A 21,725-nucleotide genomic window follows, 5' to 3' on the forward strand; every position below is an offset into this window, starting at 1 on the left:
CCCGCCCCTCGGCCCCTCAGGCGGCCGCCGGGCCTCCCCCACCTTTGTAGTGGACGCGCAGGTTGCCCTGGGAGAGGCCGATGTAGCTGTACTTGTCCTTGGGGCTCCAGGCGCGCGGCAGCGGCGTCTCGGCCGGGTTGACGGCCGGGTAGAGCCGGCGGAGGCGCTGGCTCAGCTCCTGCTCCTCCGGCGGGGGAGGCGGCGGCGGCGGCGACAGCGCCGAGTCTCCCCCAGGTAAGCTGGCTGCACCCGCATCGGCCATCTTGGATCCACTATTGTGTCAGCAGGAGGGGAGCGGGCTCCCTTTCCCCGGCTGTCCAATGGGAGGCGGGCTCGGCCACAATGGAGACGCGCGGCATGACGGGAAGACGAGTCCGGCTCCCGGTCCAGGGCTGGGCTGGCTCGAGGCACCGAAGACTACAAGTCCCGAGAAAGCCCGCGAGGGAGAGCCCGCCCGCTCGATGGCGTCGCAAAGGTCTTCGGGATAGCGAGTAAGAGGGTGCGTAGGAAAGGTAGACGGGGAGCTTCCAAGCCAGCGCTGAATGTTCGGGGCGCATTCCTTAGCAAATAAACCACGCAACCGATACATGGATGGAATATTTGGGAAAGCGGGAGGGAGGCGATGACGTGACTAGAGTTATAGGGTTTCCCGTTTAAGCACGGAGCTGGACTAGAAGACCTCCAAGGTCCCTTCCAACCCTCTTATTCTATGTTCTTATATATATAAAAAAAACCCATCGCAGAATTAGCAGCAAATCAGCTGCGACAAGGGAAACAACTCAGCGAGATCCATCTATATACAATCCCGAAGACAACATTTACCCTATTGCCGTCCCGTGCAATATCGACATTCCTTCTAAAACGCAGGCTTGCTATATGAAAGGCCGCCGCCCCTCCTTCCTTGCAACGCTGCAATTTGCAGAAGCACGAATGTAAAGAAAAGAAACCCATTTCGGGATTCGACACAGCGGTTCTCCAACTTGCGCGCAGTAGCCTGTAAGCTTTCCTCGAAGGGCTCGCGGCACGGCCAGTTAAGGCTCCTAACCGCCCCCCCCCTTTCCCCGCCATAAAAACTAACTATCCGTCGCGCAAGCATCCCAGCCCCCCTGCCGGTCCAAGGAAGCCGCCCTGCTCCGAAGATGCCCGGGTTTCTGGCGGAAAAAGCCCGCGGCGAACAACTGGCCCGCGCGCTACCGCGGGACGCCTCTAGAGGGCGCGGCAGCCTCGCTCAAGCGGCGTGGGGCGGGGCCTGTTGCCGTGGCGACCCCCAGTCAACAGCCTCCGCGGCTGTTCCCCTGTCCGCGGCCATGGAGGCCCGCCCCTCCATTTTTATCGGGTGAGTCCGCTTCGAAGGGCGCTTGAAGTGAGAAGAATAGACGAAAGAGCCCCGTCCAGGTTGGAAACAGGGAGCGGTCACGCCGGAGAGGCGCGTTTCTTTTGCGCCTGGCTGGCTTCTTCAGCGGTCGGTCCTGAAGGGGTTGGGCTTTCGGCTTTGTCGCGTCGCGTCTGCAAGACTGAACTACAACTCCCAGCAGTCCCCCCGTCAGTGAAAGGGCGGGATGCCCTTTTATCTCCAGCCAGCCAGGACGGCTTGGGCGAGCCCCGCCCCTCCGGTGACCTCACTGCGCAAGCCCTCCCCTCTGACGCCTCTGCATGAGACACCACCCTGTGGGCGGGGCCGTCGCGGGTATCTCGTTCCTGATTTGCTGGCGGAAGCGGTGGCCCCGCCCACCATTTCTTTCTGTTTTCTTGCGGGGAATTCAAATGGCAGGTGGATTCAAATTGCAGGCTGCAAGCCGTAGGTGATGATCAGCTTTTTATTAGCCAGGCATAATTAAAGGGCCCTGGTTTGTTTCGTTTGCACTGTTGCATTGGAGCTTTTAAAAATAAAGCTCCTGGGCAAAATTAACTTATATATTTATCCCTCTTAATATTCTAGATCTGATGGTCCAGAAGCTGATAAAAGGTAACTGCAATGAAGAGAACATTAATTCTATATTTACACTTTTAATTTCCGTAATAATCAACAGCATAACCGTGGACTGGACCGCCTGGCAACAATAGGAGTGGTTGCCTAGCTCATTTGGAGATTCAGGTGTAAGGAAGCAATCTTAGGAATAGTTTTCAAGCTCTGTTTAAAAAGTTTCTCCTGCCACTTAGATGGGGCGTTGAACTGAGCCTGCTAAACATCTGTTCTACTCTGTAAAAAAAAATAATATCAGCATTTGTTTTTTTAAAAAACTTTCTTTTTCTTGTAAAAAAAATTCTTAACAATTTTTAATGGAAATAAAATTATATACATATTCCTATATATAAACATTTTTTACACCGCTTGGTCAAGATAGGAAAAAAAAGAAAAAGAAAATGGACATTCTCCCATTTAAAAACAAACCGCCTCAGACAAATAGGAGGAAGAAGTGTTGTATGAAAGGCAGTTTACATTGCTCACCACAGAAAAGCTCTGTGCAGCAGCTTGGCTGGTTAGAAAAAGTTGGGAATTAAAAAATGTAAGTCAGCTGCAGTGGGGATAAACTTGGGTCACCTTGTACAGGTAGTCCTCGACTTACGACCACAATTGAGCCCCAAATTTCTGTTGTCCACGAGATAAGAGCCTTGGTGGAGCAGTGGGCTAATGCCTCCTTAAGTAACACCAGCTGCCTGCAATTAGTGCAGGTTCGCGTCCCACCAGGCTCAAGGTTGACTCAGCCTTCCATCCTTCCGAGGTAGGTAAAATGAGGACCCAGATTGTTGGGGGCAATAAGCTGACTTTGTAATAATGCCGCTTGGGGGTGTGTGTGAAAGCCCTAATAAGCAGGCATATACATAGAATGAAGGCTACTGCTAAGCTTGTAAGCCGCCCTGAGTCTTCGGAGAAGGGCGGGATATACCGTAAATGGAATTAAAATAAAAATAAATAAAAATAATTGCTAAGTGAATTTTCCCCGTTTTACAACCTGCCTTGCCACAGTGGTTAAGTGAATCGCTGCTTTGTTAAGTTAGTAACACCGTCATTAAGCGAATCCAGCTTCCCCGTTGACTTTGCTTGTCAGAAGGTTGCAAAAGGGGGATCACATGACCCCGGGACAGTGGAACCGTCATAAATGTGAGTCAGTTGCCAAGCATCCAAATTTTGATCAGACGACCATCGGGATGCTGCAGTGGTCATAAGTGTGAAAAATAGTCATAAGTCACTCAGTGATGTAACTTTGCATGGTCACTAAATGAACTGATGTAAGTCGAGGATTATCTGAGAGTTTGGGCACTGAAAAGAGTGGTGTGAATTGGGATTGGAAAGCCTGTGTAACTCGGTCTCCCTATGATCATGAGTTCTCCAGCTCCTGTTTCTTGCTGTACCACAGGGTCTCCTTTCATCAAGGTTCTCAAAGTGTAACTGGTAAAATCTTGCCTATTGTGAAGGTCTCATCTCAGAAGAAACAGAAGTATGTGGTGAGTAGACCTAGCTCAGCTAGCCCATCTTTTCACTTTTGCAGAGGCCAATATTTGTTCCAACATCTGTTTGCATAACTCTGTGGCCTAACCTAGCAGGTTTCAGCATCAGATACTCAGGCCTTGGAAACCACGTAGTAATCTTAAGTATTGTGGGCCTTACAGGAGAGCCTCTACCATGACAAAAATGAGGATGCCCCCTTCAAAAGCAAATGCTGGGAGGCGGTAGCAAACATTGGAGTAGACCAGGGGTCTTCAAACTTGGCCCTTTTATGACTTGTGGACTTCAACTCCCAGAATTCCTCAGCCAGGCAGGGAGTTGGACTTGAAGTCCACAAGTCATAAAAAGGGCCAAGTTTGAGGACCCCTGAAGTAGAGTTTCCGACTCTAGGGGCTCTTCAAAGCCGAAGAGCCAGCGCTTGTCCGAGGATGTCTCCGTGGTCATGTGGCCGGCATGACTAGATGCCAAAGGCGCACAGAACGCTGTTACCTTCTCACCGTAGTGGTCCCTGTTTTTCTACTTGCATTTTTACGTGCTTTCGAACTGCTAGGTTGGCAGAAGCTGGGATGAGTAACAGGCGCTCACTCTGTTACGCGGCACTCGGGATTTGACCCACCAAACTGCCGACCTTCTGATCGACAAGCTCAGCATCCTAACCCATTGAGCCACCATGTCCCGGTCATTTCATGGCTTCCCCATAAAAAACAAATCACACTGTATTTGGGTTCTATAAACCGTAGTCATTGTTCCTAAAGTGGCATATATAGAGATAAAAATGAGGAAATAACCTCATTTATAGAAAGAAAGGTGAATGGCTTATTTTCATCCTCCCCAGTTCCATTCAAGTAGCAACCACTTGTCCACCTGGCCAGCCTATGAACCAGGCCAAGGGATCCTTCAGAACCGAAAACCGTGCACTCTTCCTGATTGGCAAAGGTAGGTCTGGAAATGGCGTCGAAATGTCAAATTTCCATACTTCCAAAAAAAAAGCCAGGAAATTTGGGGTTCAAATAAACACAGCGAGACAAAGAATTTTAAATATCCACATTCAACTGAAACCGGAAAGGTTTTTTTCGCTGGGTGTAATGGATAGTCCATGAGAAAAGAGCTGTGGAACATTGTTTTGGTATGTAATAACTGCTGTAAAATTCTGTGCACAAATATTGGAAAGGCTCTGGATGGAAAAATTGATTTGCCTGATTAGGGGCAATAATTTCACTGCCCCATTTTACGACCATTTTTGCCGCACTTATTAAGTAAATCATTGCAGTTCTTAAATTAATAACACAGTTTTTAAGTGAATTCCCCATTGACTCTGGCTTGTTAGAAGGTCACGAAAGGGGATCACATGACCCCGGGACACTGCAACCGTCATAAATATGAGACGGTTGCCAAATGTCTGAATTTTGATCACACGGCCGCGTGGATGCTGCAATGGTCGTACGTGTGGAAAACGGTGATAAGCCACCTTTTTCAGTGCTGATGTAACTTTAAGCGGGTCGCTAAATGAAGTGTTGTAAGTTGAGGACTCTTTTATTTTCTTAAAATGTCTTTAATAAGTACATAAAAGAAAGAGATTTCATGCTCCAGAGTGACATCTGCTGCTTGGCTCACTCTCCTCTATCTGTTCAGAAGAGACAGATTCTCTGCTAACGGGGGAAGAAGTTGTAAGTCTATAGTAGGGCAGTTGCTGCATTGACAAGGGAAGAATCCGTGGCATCTCCGAGGGAGGGATAAGATTGCAAGAGGCACTTAGTGTCAGGGTCTTGGGCAGCTGCCCCCAACCAAAAGTGATTCCTTCCGAGCAAGATTGTTGGAGAGTTGTTGTTTTTTTTTTAGCGAGATTTATTGAAGCAAAGGAATTGGGGTCACACGGCTGTTGGGAACCGAGCTATTTCCATTCAGAACCATTTATATCCCTACTGATTTCTCGGTTTTCATTTCAACCTTCTCTTTGCCTTACTTTCAACAATAATGGAAAAGCTGGCAACTACTGTTTACATATCACATTGGGAACTTACCAGAGCCAGAAAGAAGATGGCACCTGAAGCTTTTGAGCACGTCTTCCAACACGAGGAGAAAATAGGCTAATGAGCCTATCCTGAAATACAATACTATCCCATTTTTTCATCCCAGCCCTACTATTGTGCTCCTGGAGGTTTTAAAGTAGACATTTTGCAACTCCCACGGCATTGCTTTAAAAATAAGTGTTTAAATCACTAACACATTGTACTCTGTCATAGGAGGTTGTGAATAGCCCAGACAGGGCAGCGAAGTGGGGGTGTAACATTTTTGAGACCTACAGCCCCCCCCATATAGTAAGCCTAGGAAGAAAAGCAGGAAAAAATAGAAATTTAAATCCAGTGTTAATCCCCCATGTATTTAAACGTCTGTCCCTGCCACCACATTACAGAAAAATTGGATGGCAGTTTTGGAAAATGGGTCACCTCGGGCTTTACGAACTAAACTTTACGTCATAGGAGGCTGAGAATATTTCTGACAAGTCTGTAATTGCCCCAGTTGGAATTCTCTTCTCCGGAAAGAGAATTTGTCTTCAAGGTGCTTTTCCAAAAGCAACTGGACTGGGTTGGTTTTTTTTACCTTGAGGAAGAAGAAGGCGTTTCACTTCTCATCCAAGAAGTTTCATCGGTTCTGGCAGCCTGGGTGGGGGGGGGTGTAGGGAAGGGTTGTATTTCTTTGCAGTCATCTGGTCATTGGCATTCTCCTTGAGACTCTTGAGATCACTTGGGAGCTTATGTGTGCCCTCAGAGTCACCTGAATCAGGGTGGAATTGGTTGTGGAATCTTCTTGGAACTGCTGAAAAGATTGCGTGGTAGACAGGAGATGGGGGGGTGTCTTATCCCTCCCCCTTTCTTGAGAGACGGCTGCCCAACGTTAACATAAATGGCCTCTTTTACCCCTCTTTCAAACCAATGGTCCGCTCTATCCAGAATGCGGACTTGACTTTGCTTTGAGAATTTGACCTTTGACTGCCACATCTGCTTGTGGTGGCTTTGTTGGTTATCTTTCCACAAGTGGGGTTTGTCATCGTGGCAGTAACGTAATCATGTTCAACCTGGGCAAAATATAATGTCCCAGCCAATGCTAATATTCTGCCTTGCAGCGCTAACAGACCTCTCGTGCCGATTTCGAAGCCACGTTACCTTGAAGAGCTGGAATCCTACTTGCGGACCGAGCTGCAAGTGCTCGACCTGACCAAAGGAAAAGTTCAAGAACTTAGGCTGCAGGTTTGAGAAGCGGCGTTCTGCCTACGGAATATCTTTGGCCACAGTTGCTAAACCTCAGCACGGCTTTTTGCTCTGACCAGGAAAGGAGGAAACTAGGAAAAATAGAAATTCAAACTTTTTTATGGCCTGGACATGGCCAAACACCCCTCTGAATCCCTGAAACTAATTCAAGCTCCGAGGGATCCAATGTGTTTCTTATTAGATTTTTATCCCGCCTTTATTTTATAAGTAACTCAAGATGATGAACATACATAATACTTCTCCCTCTTCCTATTTGCCCCATAACAACAGACCTGTGAGGTGGATTGGGGTGTGTGAGAGTGACTGGCTCAAAGTCAGTCACTTTCATGCCTAAGGCAGGACTAGAACTCACCATCTCCTAGTGATTGGTACAAACTCACCCAATTGGCTTTCATGCCTAAGGCGGGACTAGAACTCACGGTCTACTGGTTTCTAGGCTAGCACCTTAATCACTACACTAAACTGGCTTTCAAGGCAATGCCTATCCCTGTGGTAAAGCTTAATTGATTTAACTCCACCAAGATTCTCTTTAAAGTAAAAAAAGGCAGATCCAGAATCCCACTGTGGTGTGAACAGAACATCACTGTTAATGCAGTGTTTCTCAAAGTTTGCAACTTTAAATGCGTGAGTGTCAACGCCCAGAATTTCCCAGCCAGCATATATATTTTTTATTTCTTTCTCTCTTCCCCCACCACCCACTTCCTTTTTTTTAGCCTTATAGAGAAGTATTTGAATGTTTCATGGAAGAATTCAAGACTTACAAACCTTTGCTGGCTTCCATCAAGAGGGAGTATGAATCAACTATAGGTAAGAGAGTTATGATACCATTTTACCAAATGTTAGAACGATATTGAACCCGCTAATTTTCACAGCTGGTTCTCAGCATTTTTAATGAAAAATATCAGGATGCCAATTAGTCCGGACGGTCCCTTTCTTCTTCTCAACCATAAGTGGTCATAAGTCACTTTTTTCAGGGCCGTTGCACTTTCGGATGGTCACTAAGCGAACTATTGTTAAGTCAAGGACTATCTGTATATCACAGCAGAGTTCTATAATGACCCGGGTTCAAATTTCCAATATCTGCCATACTATGATCCAAGATCATAAAATGAGGGGTGATTACATGATCTGCTTAACGATTGGCAATTCTGGGCTGAATTGCAGGTTGTAACTCAAGGATCACTATAATATAAACTGTAGGATTATAGCTGAGCTCCTGCATCCTGCTAAGATCAAGCCAAAGACATCACACAACTTAGTGCAGAGGGAACCAGCTGTCAGTCTCACGTACAGCCCTGAACACTGTTTTTCTTGATTTTGGTATCCTCTTGAACTACACAGCAGTTTCTAAATGCAAACACGGCTCCTGAATTACCCAAATATTTAACTTTCTTTCCAGCCGGTAAACGATAGAGAATCGTAAACAATACTTTCTAATTAGTAAGTTCATTGAGCAGAATAGTGGGGAACATAAGATCCCAACTGCTGGTTTTCCTTGAGTAATTGTTGTACGTGGTTGTCCTAAGGAAATATTCCATACCAATAGTAGTTGGAGATTAAGCTAATTTTAAACACAGTACTCTTAAAAGGCCCTACCCAACGGTCTTTATGACTTTTAGTAACTCGGAGATGCCTCTTTGTCTGCCTTTAGCCCATCTGCAGGAAAAGATCTGCACTCTGGAATCGGTGAACGGTGTTCTGGTCACCGCCTCTGATCAATGTACTCAGCAAATCCTGGCTTTTCAACGGCAGGAGAAAATTGAAATCGCGAAATTGAAGGAGGAACGGCTCTATTTACTGAAGCTGATTGACAAAATGAAGGAGGAAAAATGTTCGCTAGAGACCCAGGTGAGTCTTCAGCTTGCCCTGTTCATAATTTCAAGCAGCCGGGCCTCGGAAATTGGATTGTGCATCCTTGCAGACACAGCTGTTGCCTTTTCAAAAGTCTTCTGACTGCCTGTTCTGAACCAGCCCTCTTCTGGCCTTGTAAAGGCAAACCCCTATTTAGAAAGAAGAGACTGGAGAGCGTCCAAGGCTAAAAGGCATCCGCCAAGATTTATTACGCAGTTAACAAAAACACTAGAGCTTGTCTTCTCAAGCGGAAAAGTTGCTTTCAGCAACCAGCCCCTCCCCAAACACTCCTTTTATAGAGAGCTCAGGGCGTGGTCTCCCTGTGCCTCCTCCCGAGGAGTCCCACATTCTTTCTTTGTTTGTTCCTGCTCGACTGCCTCCTGCGTCGGGCGTCCTTGAACAGGGCCAGCTGTGGGTCATCATCTTCCGCACTATCGGGCTCACGCAGCTGAGAAGAGGGCCCCGGCTGGGAACTCTGCCAAGCCTCCACGCCATCATCAACCGGTTCGTCTCCCACACGGTCCTCCTCCCCCTCATCTGAGTCATCCGACACATCTGAGCCGGCTGCCGAAACCACAGGCTGGCCCTGAGTCACAACACTATCCCGCACCGCAGGGCCCTTCCCCCGGGTCTGCCGATCCGGATGCGGTCGGGATGGGAACTGTTCGTGAAACGCAGTCACCAACGCAGGGGCATGAACGGCGGTCGCGTCTTCCCATGTGAAGTCCTCCGGCCCGTACCCTTTCCACTCGATCAGGTACTGGAAGCGACCTTTCAGCCAGCGGGAATCCCTGATGCTGGCGACCTCGTACTCGGGGGTGCTGCCTCCATCACGAGTTCCTGATGGGGGAGGTTCCGCTTGGCGAAGTGGACAGGCCGGTTGTTCGGGGACCAACAAGGACCGATGGAAGACGGGGTGCACGCGCAAGGAACGTGGCAGAGTTAAACGATAGGCGACCGGATTGATGACGGCCTCGACTGGGAACGGTCCAAGGTAACGGTGGTCCAGCTTCCTCGCCGGCCGAGTGGATGGTAGGTTCCTGGTGGACAGCCAGACCCGATCCCCCACCGATAGTGGAGGCGTATCCCTTCTCGACCGATCGGCGAATCTCTTGTAGTCGGCCTTGGCCTTCTCCAGCTGCCGTCGCACCAACCGATGGATCACCTGTAACTCCGCCATAAATTCGTTCGCTGCCGGCTCCGATGAGTCCACGGGAGAAAGGGGGAAAAACCGGGGGTGATAACCCACGTTGGCCAAGAACGGTGTCATCTGCGTGGAGGTGTGCTGCGAGTTGTTAAAGGCAAACTCGGCTATGGCCAAATAGTCCACCCAATTGTCCTGCTGCAGGTTAACGTAGCAGCGCAGATACTGCTCTAAGATGCCGATGACCTTCTCGGTACCCCCGTCGGTCTGAGGATGATGCGCGGACGAGAGGCAAACCTTAATGTCCAACGCCCGCATCAACTCCTGCCAGAAGCGGGCTGTAAACTGGGCCCCCCTATCGGAGACGACTCTATCGGGAAGGCCATGCAGCCGGAACACCTGTTGGATGAACATGCGACTAGTGGCGCGAGCTGACGGTAAGCCGCGACAGGGGATGAAGTGCGCCATCTTGGTCAACATGTCCACCACCACAAACACTGTCGTGAAGCCGGAGGATGGGGGTAGATCCGTCAGAAAGTCCATGGACACAGCCCCCCAGGGTCTCTTGGGTGTTGGCAAGGGCTGCAGTAAACCAGGCGGGGCCCCTGTCGCTGACTTGGCCTGCCTGCAAGGAATGCAGGAGGTGACATAAGACTGGACATCGTGTCGGACTCGGGGCCACCAGAAGGTACGGGAGACCAGGTTCAGAGTCTTGAACAGACCAAAATGCCCCGCAGCCGGGTTATCATGACACTGGCTGAGGACAAGTCCCCTGAGTGGCCCTCCTGGAACATAGAGCCGGTCACGATAATACAGGAGTCCATCCGCGACCGACCAAGGCGAATCTGGCCCCACCTCTTCCTTCCGCTGAGCCACCCACGCCTCCTGCTGCTGCGCCTCCCGGATCCGAGCCCGTATATCCACCGGCTCCCGCACCGCAGCAAAAGACTCGACGGGGATCACTGTCCTGGGCGGAAGCTTGTCTTCCGCTCGGGTGTATTCGGGCTTTCTGGACAGAGCATCCGCTCTCTGGTTGTGCCCGCTTGGTATGTACCGCACCCGGAAGTCAAACCTCGCAAAGAAGAGGGACCACCGGATCTGGCGTTGATTCAAATTCCGAGCGGTCTGCAGGCTTTCCAGATTCTTGTGGTCCGTCCGGACCTCGATCTGATGCCGCGCCCCCTCCAGATGATGCCTCCAAGCCTCGAACGCCGCCTTGATGGCCAGCAGCTCCTTCTCCCAGATGGTATAGTTGCGCTCCGAGGGGTTCAATTTCCGAGAGTGATACGCGCAAGGGAAAAGGGTACCGCTGGGCGTCGTTGCCTGGAGTAACACGGCCCCAATGGCAATGTCGGAGGCGTCCGCCTCCACGACAAACGGCCGTTGTGGGTCGGGATGTTTCAAGATGGGCTCCTTCATGAAGGCGTCCTTCAAAGCCTGGAACGCCTGTTGTTCGGGGGCATTCCACTGGAACCGAGTCTTCTTCTGCAGGAGCCGGGTGAGGGGGGCTGTCAAGGCAGCAAAGCCAGGGATGAATGTCCGATAGTAGTTGGCAAATCCAAGGAGTCGCTGAACGTCCTTCACGCGACGCGGGGGTTGCCAACTCTGCAACGACTCGACTTTACTCGGCTCCATGGCGATGCCCTCAGGAGAAATGCGGTGACCCAGGAAATCGATGGTCACCTGGTAGAACTGGCACTTCTCCAACTTGGCAAACAGCCGATGTTTCCGGAGGCGCTGCAGGACCTGACGGAGATGCTGATGATGCGCTTCACGCGACGGGGAGTAAATCAGGATGTCGTCCAGGTAAATCACGACAAACTGGTCCAACAGATCCCGAAAGATATCGTTCATAAAATGCTGAAACACAGCGGGGGCGTTGGTCAGGCCAAACGGCATCACCGTGTACTCGAAATGTCCATAGCGAGTACCAAACGCCGTCTTCCACTCATCACCCGGCCGAACCCTGACGAGGTTGTAAGCTCCACGCAGGTCCAGTTTCGTGAAGATCTTAGCCTCCCGGAGTCGGTCCAAGAGCTCGGGGATGAGGGGCAGCGGGTAGCGGTTACGCACCGTGATGGCATTGAGTTTCCGGTAGTCACAGCAAAGCCGTAACTCGCCCGACTTCTTTTTGACGAAGAGCACGGGCGCAGACACTGGCGAGGACGAGGGCCGGATGAAACCACGAGCCAAATTCTTCGTCAGGAAGTCCCGCAATGCAGCCAACTCGGGCTCCGACATGGAGTACAAACGCCCCACTGGGAGAGGCGCATCAGGGACTAGATCAATGGAACAGTCATAGGGCCTGTGCGGGGGTAATTGGTCCGCCTCTGACTCGCTGAACACATCAGCAAAGTCGGACAGTTCGGGAGGCAAGGAAACCCCGGAGGAACCCTCCACCTGGCCGGCACAGATATGGCGGGTGTGGTCCACGCACTGCAAACTTGGGAAGGTGACCAAGTTCTGAGACCAATAGATCTGTGGATCATGCGCCCGGAGCCACGCCAGTCCCAAGACCACGGGGAAGTGCAGATCCGAAGTGACGTAAAACTGAATGGCCTCCACATGGGTACTGATGGCCATACACACGGGTTGCGTGGCGGCCGTAATAGGCCCGGACAGGAGCACTCGACCATCGATGGTCTCCACAAGCATGGGCGGATCCACTGGACACTGGGGAACAGCCCATTTGGCCACAAAGGCCGAATCCATAAAGTTAGTGGTAGCCCCAGAGTCAATTAAGGCATGGACCGGAATCCCCTCTGGCTTGCCAGGAAGGATCAGTCGTGCCTCCAGAATCAAATGCCGTGGAGGTTCACAGGCACCGTCGGAACGGCGTCGCTCGGCGTGGTCGTTGTGGGTCGCCCGATCTTTCACACCGTCTAGATCGGGCTCGGGCCGTTTCCCGATAGCAAAGCAGGGGACTTTCTCGGGGCAGGCTTGGTCACTGACGCCCGCTGACGCTTCTTCGGGCAAGAAGCAGCCAAATGTCCAGGGTCCCCACAGTAAAAACACAACCCCTCCGATCGTCGTCTGTCCATTTCCGTCACCGATAGACGGGACCTGGCGGCACCCAGCTCCATTGGCTCCTCCCTCTGGACTGGGGGCTCACGCACAACAGGGGCGGCAGGGGTCTGTGGGGTGGCACGGCGACTCTTACGCTGCTGCAGCCGGGCATCGATCCGCAGACAAAGATGGATCAGCCCATTCAGGTCTGAGGGAATGTCCACGCGGGCCAGCTCATCCAACATCTCCTCTGACAAGCCATCCTGAAAGGCATCCACGAGCGCAGCCTCATTCCAGGCGGAATCCTGGCTAAGCAGCCGGAAATCGCTGATATAGGCCTGTAGAGGGCGCTGACCCTGCCTCAAAGCTTTCAGGCGTCGGGTGGCAGTCTGCGCCTTAATCGGGTCCTCGTACATGAGGCGCATATGGTCACAAAACCCCCCAAAGTTATCCAACAAAGGGCTAGGCTGTGCCAACAGAGGCGTGCCCCAACGAGCTGCATCTCCCGACAGAAGGCTCAACATGAATCCCACCTTATCTCGGTCAGTGGGGAAATCAGCTGCTCTCACGCTGATATAAAGCTGGCATTGTCCCAGGAAGGCAGGAAACAGTTCTGGTTTACCAGCAAATTTATCCGGCATAGCTATCTGACATTTCCTCCTGGGTGGGGGTGCAGCATGTACCTGAGCTTGCAGTTGTGCCACCTGAGCTGCCAGCAAAGTGAGTTGCTGGGTGAGCTGGGCATTCTCGGCAAGAAGCTGCTCCATCGTAGTAATAAGGGGTGGGTGGCTGAAAGCAAACTGTTCTGAACCAGCCCTCTTCTGGCCTTGTAAAGGCAAACCCCTATTTAGAAAGAAGAGACTGGAGAGCGTCCAAGGCTAAAAGGCATCCGCCAAGATTTATTACGCAGTTAACAAAAACACTAGAGCTTGTCTTCTCAAGCGGAAAAGTTGCTTTCAGCAACCAGCCCCTCCCCAAACACTCCTTTTATAGAGAGCTCAGGGCGTGGTCTCCCTGTGCCTCCTCCCGAGGAGTCCCACATTCTTTCTTTGTTTGTTCCTGCTCGACTGCCTCCTGCGTCGGGCGTCCTTGAACAGGGCCAGCTGTGGGTCATCATCTTCCGCACTATCGGGCTCACGCAGCTGAGAAGAGGGCCCCGGCTGGGAACTCTGCCAAGCCTCCACGCCATCATCAACCGGTTCGTCTCCCACACGGTCCTCCTCCCCCTCATCTGAGTCATCCGACACATCTGAGCCGGCTGCCGAAACCACAGGCTGGCCCTGAGTCACAACACTGCCTTCCTGTTGTGACTCAGGGCCAGCCTGTGGGTCCGACAGCCGGGTCCGATGTATCGGAGGACTCAGATGTGGGGGAGGAGGGAAACGAACCGGCTGATGATGATTTGGAGGCTTTGCAGAGTCCTCAGCCGGGGACCTCTTCTCAGCTGTGTGAGCCCGAGAGTGCGGAGGATGATGACCCACAGCTGGCCCTGTTCAAGGACGCCCGACGCAGGAGGCAGACGAGCAGGGACAAACAAAGAAAGACTATGGGACTCCTCGGGAGGAGGCACAGGGAGACCACGCCCTGAGCTCTCTATAAAAGAAGTGTTTGGGGAGGGGCTGGTTGCTGAAAGCAACTTTTCCGCTTGAGAAGACAAGCTCTTGTGTTTTTGTTAACTGCGTAATTAAATCTTGGCAGAAGCCTTTTAGCCTTGGACGCTTTCCAGACTCTTCTCTTAATTAGGGGTTGCGAGAAGAGGGCTGGTTCAGAACAGTTTGCTTTCAGCCACCCACCCCTTAATACTACGATGGAGCAGCTTCTTGCCGAGAATGCCCAGCTCAACCAGCAACTCACCCTGCTGGCCACTCAGGTGGCACAACTGCAGGCTCAGGTACATGCTGCCCCCCCACCCAGGAGGAAATGTCAGTTAGCTATGCCGGATAAATTTGCTGGTAAACCAGAACTGTTTCCTGCCTTCCTGGGACAATGCCAGCTTTATATCAGCGTGAGAGCAGCTGATTTCCCCACTGACCGTGATAAGGTGGGATTCGTGTTGAGCCTTCTGTCGGGAGATGCAGCTCGTTGGGGCACGCCTCTGTTGGCACAGCCTAGCCCTTTGTTGGATAACTTTGGGGGGTTTTGTGACCATATGCGCCTCATGTACGAGGACCCGATTAAGGCGCAGACCGCCACCCGACGTCTGAAAGCTTTGAGGCAGGGTCAGCGCCCCCTACAGGCCTATATCAGCGATTTCCGGCTGCTTAGCCAGGATTCCGCCTGGAATGAGGCTGCGCTCGTGGATGCCTTTCAGGATGGCTTGTCAGAGGAGATGTTGGATGAGCTGGCCCGCGTGGACATTCCCTCAGATCTGAATGGGCTGATCCATCTTTGTCTGCGGATCGATGCCCGGCTGCAGCAGCGTAAGAGTCGCCGTGCCACCCCACAGACCCCTGCCGCCCCTGTTGTGCGTGAGCCCCCAGTCCAGAGGGAGGAGCCAATGGAGCTGGGTGCCGCCAGGTCCCGTCTATCGGTGACGGAAATGGACAGACGACGATCGGAGGGGTTGTGTTTTTACTGTGGGGACCCTGGACATTTGGCTGCTTCTTGCCCAAAGAAGCGTCAGCGGGCGTCAGTGACCAAGCCTGCTCCGAGAAAGTCCCCTGCTTTGCTATCGGGAAACGGCCCGAGCCCGATCTAGACGGTGTGAAAGATCGGGCGACCCACAACGATCACGCCGAGCGACGCCGTTCCGACGGTGCCTGTGAACCTCCACGGCATTTGATTTTGGAGGCACGACTGATCCTTCCTGGCAAGCCAGAGGGGATTCCGGTCCATGCCTTAATTGACTCTGGGGCTACCACTAACTTTATGGATTCGGCCTTTGTGGCCAAATGGGCTGTTCCCCAGTGTCCGGTGGATCCGCCCATGCTTGTGGAGACCATCGATGGTCGAGTGCTCCTGTCCGGGCCTATCACGGCCGCCACGCAACCCGTGTGTATGGCCATCAGTACCCATGTGGAGGCCATTCAGTTTTACGTCACTTCGGATCTGCACTTCCCCGTGGTCTTGGGACTGGCGTGGCTCCGGGCGCATGATCCACAGATCTATTGGTCTCAGAACTTGGTCACCTTCCCAAGTTTGCAGTGCGTGGACCACACCCGCCATATCTGTGCCGGCCAGGTGGAGGGTTCCTCAGGGGTTTCCTTGCCTCCCGTACTGTCCGACTTTGCTGACGTGTTCAGCGAGTCAGAGGCGGACCAATTACCCCCGCACAGGCCCTACGACTGCTCCATTGACCTAGTCCCTGATGCGCCTCTCCCAGTGGGGCGTTTGTACTCCATGTCGGAGCCCGAGTTGGCCGCATTGCGGGACTTCCTGACGAAGAACTTGGCTCGTGGATTCATCCGGCCCTCGTCCTCGCCAGTGTCTGCGCCCGTGCTCTTCGTCAAAAAGAAGTCGGGCGAGTTACGGCTTTGCTGTGACTACCGGAAACTCAACGCTATCACGGTGCGTAACCGCTACCCGCTGCCCCTCATCCCCGAGCTCTTGGACCGACTCCGGGAGGCTAAGATCTTCACGAAACTGGACCTGCGTGGAGCTTACAACCTCGTCAGGGTTCGGCCGGGTGATGAGTGGAAGACAGCGTTTGGTACTCGCTATGGACATTTCGAGTACACGGTGATGCCGTTTGGCCTGACCAACGCCCCCGCTGTGTTTCAGCATTTTATGAATGACATCTTTCGGGATCTGTTGGACCAGTTTGTTGTGATTTACCTGGACGACATCCTGATTTACTCCCCGTCGCGTGAAGCGCATCATCAGCATCTCCGTCAGGTCCTGCAGCGCCTCCGGAAACATCGGCTGTTTGCCAAGTTGGAGAAGTGCCAGTTCTACCAGGTGACCATTGATTTCTTGGGCCACCGCATTTCTCCCGAGGGCATCGCCATGGATCCAAGTAAAGTTGAGTCGTTGCAGAGTTGGCAACCCCCGCGTCGCGTGAAGGATGTTCAGCGACTTCTTGGATTTGCCAACTACTATCGGACATTCATCCCTGGCTTTGCTGCCTTGACAGCCCCCCTCACCCGGCTCCTGCAGAAGAAGACTCGGTTCCAGTGGAACGTCCCCGAACAACAGGCGTTCCAAGCTTTGAAGGACGCCTTCATGAAGGAGCCCATCTTGAAGCATCCTGACCCGCAACGGCCGTTTGTCGTGGAGGCGGACGCCTCCGACATTGCCATTGGGGCCGTGTTACTCCAGGCAGCGACGCCCAACGGTACCCTTTTCCCTTGCGCGTATCACTCTCGGAAATTGAATCCCTCGGAGCGCAACTATACCATCTGGGAGAAGGAGCTGCTGGCCATCAAGGCGGCGTTCGAGGCTTGGAGGCATCATCTGGAGGGGGCGCGGCATCAAATCGAGGTCCGGACGGACCACAAGAATCTGGAAAGCCTGCAGACCGCTCGGAATTTGAACCAACGCCAGATCCGGTGGTCCCTCTTCTTTGCGAGGTTTGACTTCCGGGTGCGGTACATACCAAGCGGGCACAACCAGAGAGCGGATGCTCTGTCCAGGAAGCCCGAGTACACCCGAGTGGAAGACAAGCTTCCGCCCAGGACAGTGATCCCCGTCGAGTCTTTTGCTGCGGTACGGGAGCCGGTGGATATACGGGCTCGGATCCGGGAGGCGCAGCAGCAGGAGGCGTGGGTGGCTCAGCGGAAGGAAGAGGTGGGGCCAGATTCGCCTTGGTCGGTCACGGATGGACTCCTGTATTATCGTGACCGGCTCTATGTTCCAGGAGGGCCACTCAGGGGACTCGTCCTCAGCCAATGTCATGATAACCCGGCTGCGGGGCATTTTGGCCTGTTCAAGACTCTGAACCTGGTCTCCCGTACTTTCTGGTGGCCCCGAGTCCGACACGATGTCCAGTCTTATGTCACCTCTTGCGTCCCATGCAGGCAGGCCAAGTCAGCGACAGGGGCCCCGCCTGGTTTACTGCAGCCTTTGCCAACGCCCAAGAGACCCTGGGGGGCTGTGTCCATGGACTTTCTGACGGATCTACCCCCATCCTCCGGCTTCACGACAGTGTTTGTGGTGGTGGATGTCGCGCCCCGCGGGCCCGACGCCCAGCGGCGCCACGGGCGCGACACTTACCAGCGCCGGTTGTTTCGGTTTCTCTTCCTCCTGCACGACCCGGGAGAGTGCCTGGCGGCCTGGAACGGGAGAGCGGCCGACAGTTGCGACGACGGCCTTCCCCCTCGTCCGACCAACAGCTGCGACGACGGCCTCCTCCTTCTCCCGCCCAACAGCTGCGACGGCGGCCGAGCCGGTTGAGGCCGCCCGACAGCTGCACGACGCCCGAGCCGGTTGAAGCCTCGAGAGTGCGCACGCGCGTCGTGCGACCCGGCCCCGCCCTGCCGGCTACGGTGGCCTCACAGGCCCATGAGGCCAAACCAAATGGAGACTCGGCCCTTGCGGCGATGGCGGGCGGGGCCTTCGGCAGCGGAGCCCGTCTACGACAGGAAGGGACTGGGGGCTTGCCAGTCTTGCAAGGGGGGGCCGGGCAGCAGGGCAGCGGTGTGTTTGTGACAGGAGGGAAGGTGCCGGGTACAGGGACGGGGGTGGGGGTGGTGACTAGCGGCGATGGGGAGAGCGTTCACGGGGAGACTCACCTGGGAGGGAGAGGGTGCCAGGTGGCAAAGGGAGGTGTTTGGAAGAAACGGGGATTAAGTAGGGAATGGGCGGAAGTGGGTGCGGTTGGGTGGGGCGTGGGTGTATACATGCAATGTGTATTTAAAGGCGTTGGATGCGGGTAGCAGCCAACGCTGGCTTTGTTCCGTTTGAAGATCGTTTGCTTTTGCTTATTAAACCACTTTGGAAACTCAGCTTTCGTCTCGGTTGCTTGAATCTCCTGCTCTCCGGACGAGGTTTGAGAGAAAGCCAGCGTTGACCTCACCCTTTCATTTTTCCTTCCGAGCGACAAGTGGGTGAGTTGTATGGCGGAGGGATCGCAGGGGCCCGCCTCGGCGGCTGCTTCGGAGAAGGAGGTCGGGCCTGAGATGGGGGCCGGGGCTGGTGTAGCCTCCCCCAGGACAGTGGATGTAGGAGAGGTTGTGCTTCCGGCGGTTCGGCCTAGGCAGCGGCCATCGTTGCTCGAGGATCACTCGGTGGAGCCAAGGGAGGCAGGGGCCCAGAGCCACGGCAGAGGGAGGAGGCCGGGTCTTGCCCTGGGCCAAAGAGGATATGAGGGGGCTCACGAACCTCGGCTGAGGGGTCCTTCATCAGTATGGAGGGAGCGCTGCCTTGTGGAGGACGAGGGGGAGGAGTGGAGTTATTCCACCACCCCTGGTAACCAGACTATGGATATTCTGCGAACCAGGTTCGGGGAGGCTGGTGGCCAGGAACCGGGCCAATGGTCCCCTGCCGGAACTCCGCCTTTGGATGCGCCATCCCACCTGAACCAACCTGGTCTGGGCATGCCCCGTGAGGGCTCTGCTCCTGTAGGCCTCGGGCGAGGTGCTGCAGGGTTGTGGTCAGGGACGGACGACAGGCCCGGGCAGTCGACAACACGGCTAGTTGGAGCTTCTCCTGTGCTGGGCCCGCAAGTGGCTTCGTGGGGACCCGGAGTGGTATGGGGACCTCCACCTTTGTCAGTTACTTATGATGGCCACCCTGACCGCCTGGCAATGTTCCTGGGCCAGGTGATAGGACATATGGACCAGTATGCCCAGGCTTACGTGTCCCAGCGGGCTATGGTGGTGGCAGTAACAGCTTGCCTGCAAGGGGAGGCAGCGGCTTGGGCAGCCGATTTATACACTGACCACGCTCGGGAGCTCGGGGATGTTGGCCTGTTTTTGGAGTCGTTGCGGGCCCGTTTCGAGGACATTTCCCGGGTGCAGCGGGCCGAAGCCGACATCCTTTCTCTGCGGCAGCGAGGTCGATCTGCGCTGGAGTACGTAAGGGAGTTCCGTAAGGTGGCCGGGAAGTTGCGTTCGTGGTCGGAGCGTCTTCTTGTCCACCATTTTAGGGCTGGCCTGGACGGGGCTCTCCGTCGAGCTTGTGTGGTCCGCGGCGTTCCAGCACGACTGCAGGAGTGGTACCGTGTGGCCGTGGAGCTGGATGTGGGTTTGCAGGACGTGCGAGGCCGGTTTGAACCTCCCTCTGGAAGCCGACGGCCGGCCGAGAAGACGAAAGTGGCAGAGCCATCCGTAGCAACGTCCACACGGCCTTCCTCCCAGCCAGCACGGGCTGCTCTGAGGTGTTTCAGATGTGACCAGCCAGGACACCGGGCAGTCGATTGTCCTCTGCCTCCTGCCCGGCCAGCCCCTGTTTCCCCAGCACGGGGGACCGGGACTCGGAGATCCACGGAGCGGACACGGGCCGCTCACCAACTAGGCGGAGATGTCTCCAGACCAGCTGCTCCTGTTCGGGTGGAGACGCCGTTAGATACCCAGCCTCCGCCGTACGAGAGTTCAGAAGAACAGGATCTAGACGAAGATCCGATGGTAAGTGCTCCGGTTTGTCCCTTTGTATTCCCTGTGGTGCTGGTCAGTCCCCGCACCGGTCAGAGGACGGCATATAAAGCCCTCGTAGACTCAGGTAGCACACGGTGCCTAATGAGCCAAGCGGTGGTAGCAAGGCTGGGGGTTACGGTGAAGCGACTAACTAGCCCGCTACGCTTTCAGCAGGTGGACGGGTCTCTTTTGGGGGGGGCACCTGTCACTCACGTCACTGAACCGATCCGATTGGAGATGGGCGATCACTGGGAGACTTTACGGTTTATAGTGGTGCCTTCTATGACCGAGGCGGTTATTTTAGGGCTCACATGGTTGGATCGGTGGGGTCCTACGATCTGGTGGGAGGGGGGTAGCCGCCATCTCCGGTTGGGGTTGGGCCCACAACCTCCGCGAGAGCACGCATTTTTGGGACCACTACACACGGGGGAACGGGAGAGGGTCTGTGCGGGTGAGTTAGCGCAAGAGGCTCAAGTACCCCGTGAATATTCCGACCTGTTGGACGTCTTCAATGAACGGGAGTGCGACACGCTACCACCTCACCGCACCACGGACTGCGCCATCGAGCTGGAAAAGGGTGCTAGGTTACCAAAACCCCGGATGTACGCCATGTCCCCGAAAGAAATGCAGGAACTCCGGCGGTACATCGACAAGAACCTGGAGCGGGGGTTCATCCAGCCTGCACGGTCTAGGATGGCGGCGCCCGTGCTGTTTCGTGAGAAAAAGGATGGTGGGCTTAGACTATGCGTGGACTATCGTGGTGTGAACGCGGTGTGCGTTGAGCACCTTTACCCGCTCCCACTAATGAAAGACCTGTTAGCCCATCTGGCTAAAGGACGGGTCTTTACCAAACTGGACCTCAGGGAGGCCTATTATCGTGTTCGAATCAAAGCAGGGGACGAATGGAAGACGGCGTTCAACTGTCCTCTGGGTAGTTTCCAGTTTAGGGTGATGCCGTTTGGGCTACAGGGTGCTCCCGCCGTCTTCATGCAATTGATCAACCAGGTCTTGCATGAGTTCTTATATCGTGGGGTCTTGGTTTACCTGGATGATATCCTGGTTTACACCGAGACGATGGAGGAGCACGTCGCCTTGGTCAGGCGGGTATTGATGAAATTGCGGGACGCACGGCTCTTTGTGAAACTATCCAAGTGCGAGTTCCACCGGCAGCGACTTGATTATTTGGGGTACAGAATCTCTGCAGGGGGGGTAGAAATGGACCCAAAAAAGGTGGAGGCCATCCAGCAGTGGCAGGCCCCGCGGACACGGCGGCAGTTACAAGCGTTTCTAGGCTTCGCGAACTTTTATCGCCAATTCATACCCAGTTTTGCGGCCATAGCCCTGCCACTTACGGACCTTCTTCGCACACGACAACTAACCGTACGACCACGTCCTGGGTTACGGGTGGGGTGGACTGCAGAGTGCCAACGAGCTTTTGATACGTTAAAAGCTCTTTTTGCTAAAGAACCAATCTTACGACACCCAAACCCTGCCCT

General features: G+C 53.9%; 2 protein-coding genes across 2 annotated transcripts in view; one reads left to right on the forward strand and one right to left on the reverse strand.

The window, feature by feature from the left end:
• The window catches only part of RANBP10 (RAN binding protein 10), a gene marked incomplete at its 5' end in the record, with an annotated part of 41,183 nt that extends 40,921 nt beyond the window's left edge, over nt 1-262 (reverse strand). Inside the window, one exon of the mRNA XM_081335541.1 lies at nt 43-262. Coding sequence (XP_081191667.1) covers nt 43-262 — 220 coding nt within the window. The remainder of the gene's footprint in view (nt 1-42) is intronic.
• Nucleotides 263-1,139: 877 nt separating this feature from the next.
• TSNAXIP1 (translin associated factor X interacting protein 1) overlaps nt 1,140-21,725 on the forward strand; it is a gene marked incomplete at its 5' end in the record, with an annotated part of 36,515 nt that continues 15,929 nt past the window's right edge. Inside the window, 6 exons of the mRNA XM_081335664.1 lie at nt 1,140-1,336; nt 3,255-3,447; nt 4,284-4,384; nt 6,573-6,696; nt 7,431-7,524; nt 8,369-8,565. Of these exons, the coding sequence (XP_081191790.1) occupies nt 1,140-1,336; nt 3,255-3,447; nt 4,284-4,384; nt 6,573-6,696; nt 7,431-7,524; nt 8,369-8,565 (906 nt within the window). The remainder of the gene's footprint in view (nt 1,337-3,254; nt 3,448-4,283; nt 4,385-6,572; nt 6,697-7,430; nt 7,525-8,368; nt 8,566-21,725) is intronic.

Source organism: Vipera berus (genome assembly GCF_964194415.1).
Source record: "Vipera berus genome assembly, chromosome: 10".
Lineage (NCBI taxonomy): Eukaryota > Metazoa > Chordata > Lepidosauria > Squamata > Viperidae > Vipera > Vipera berus.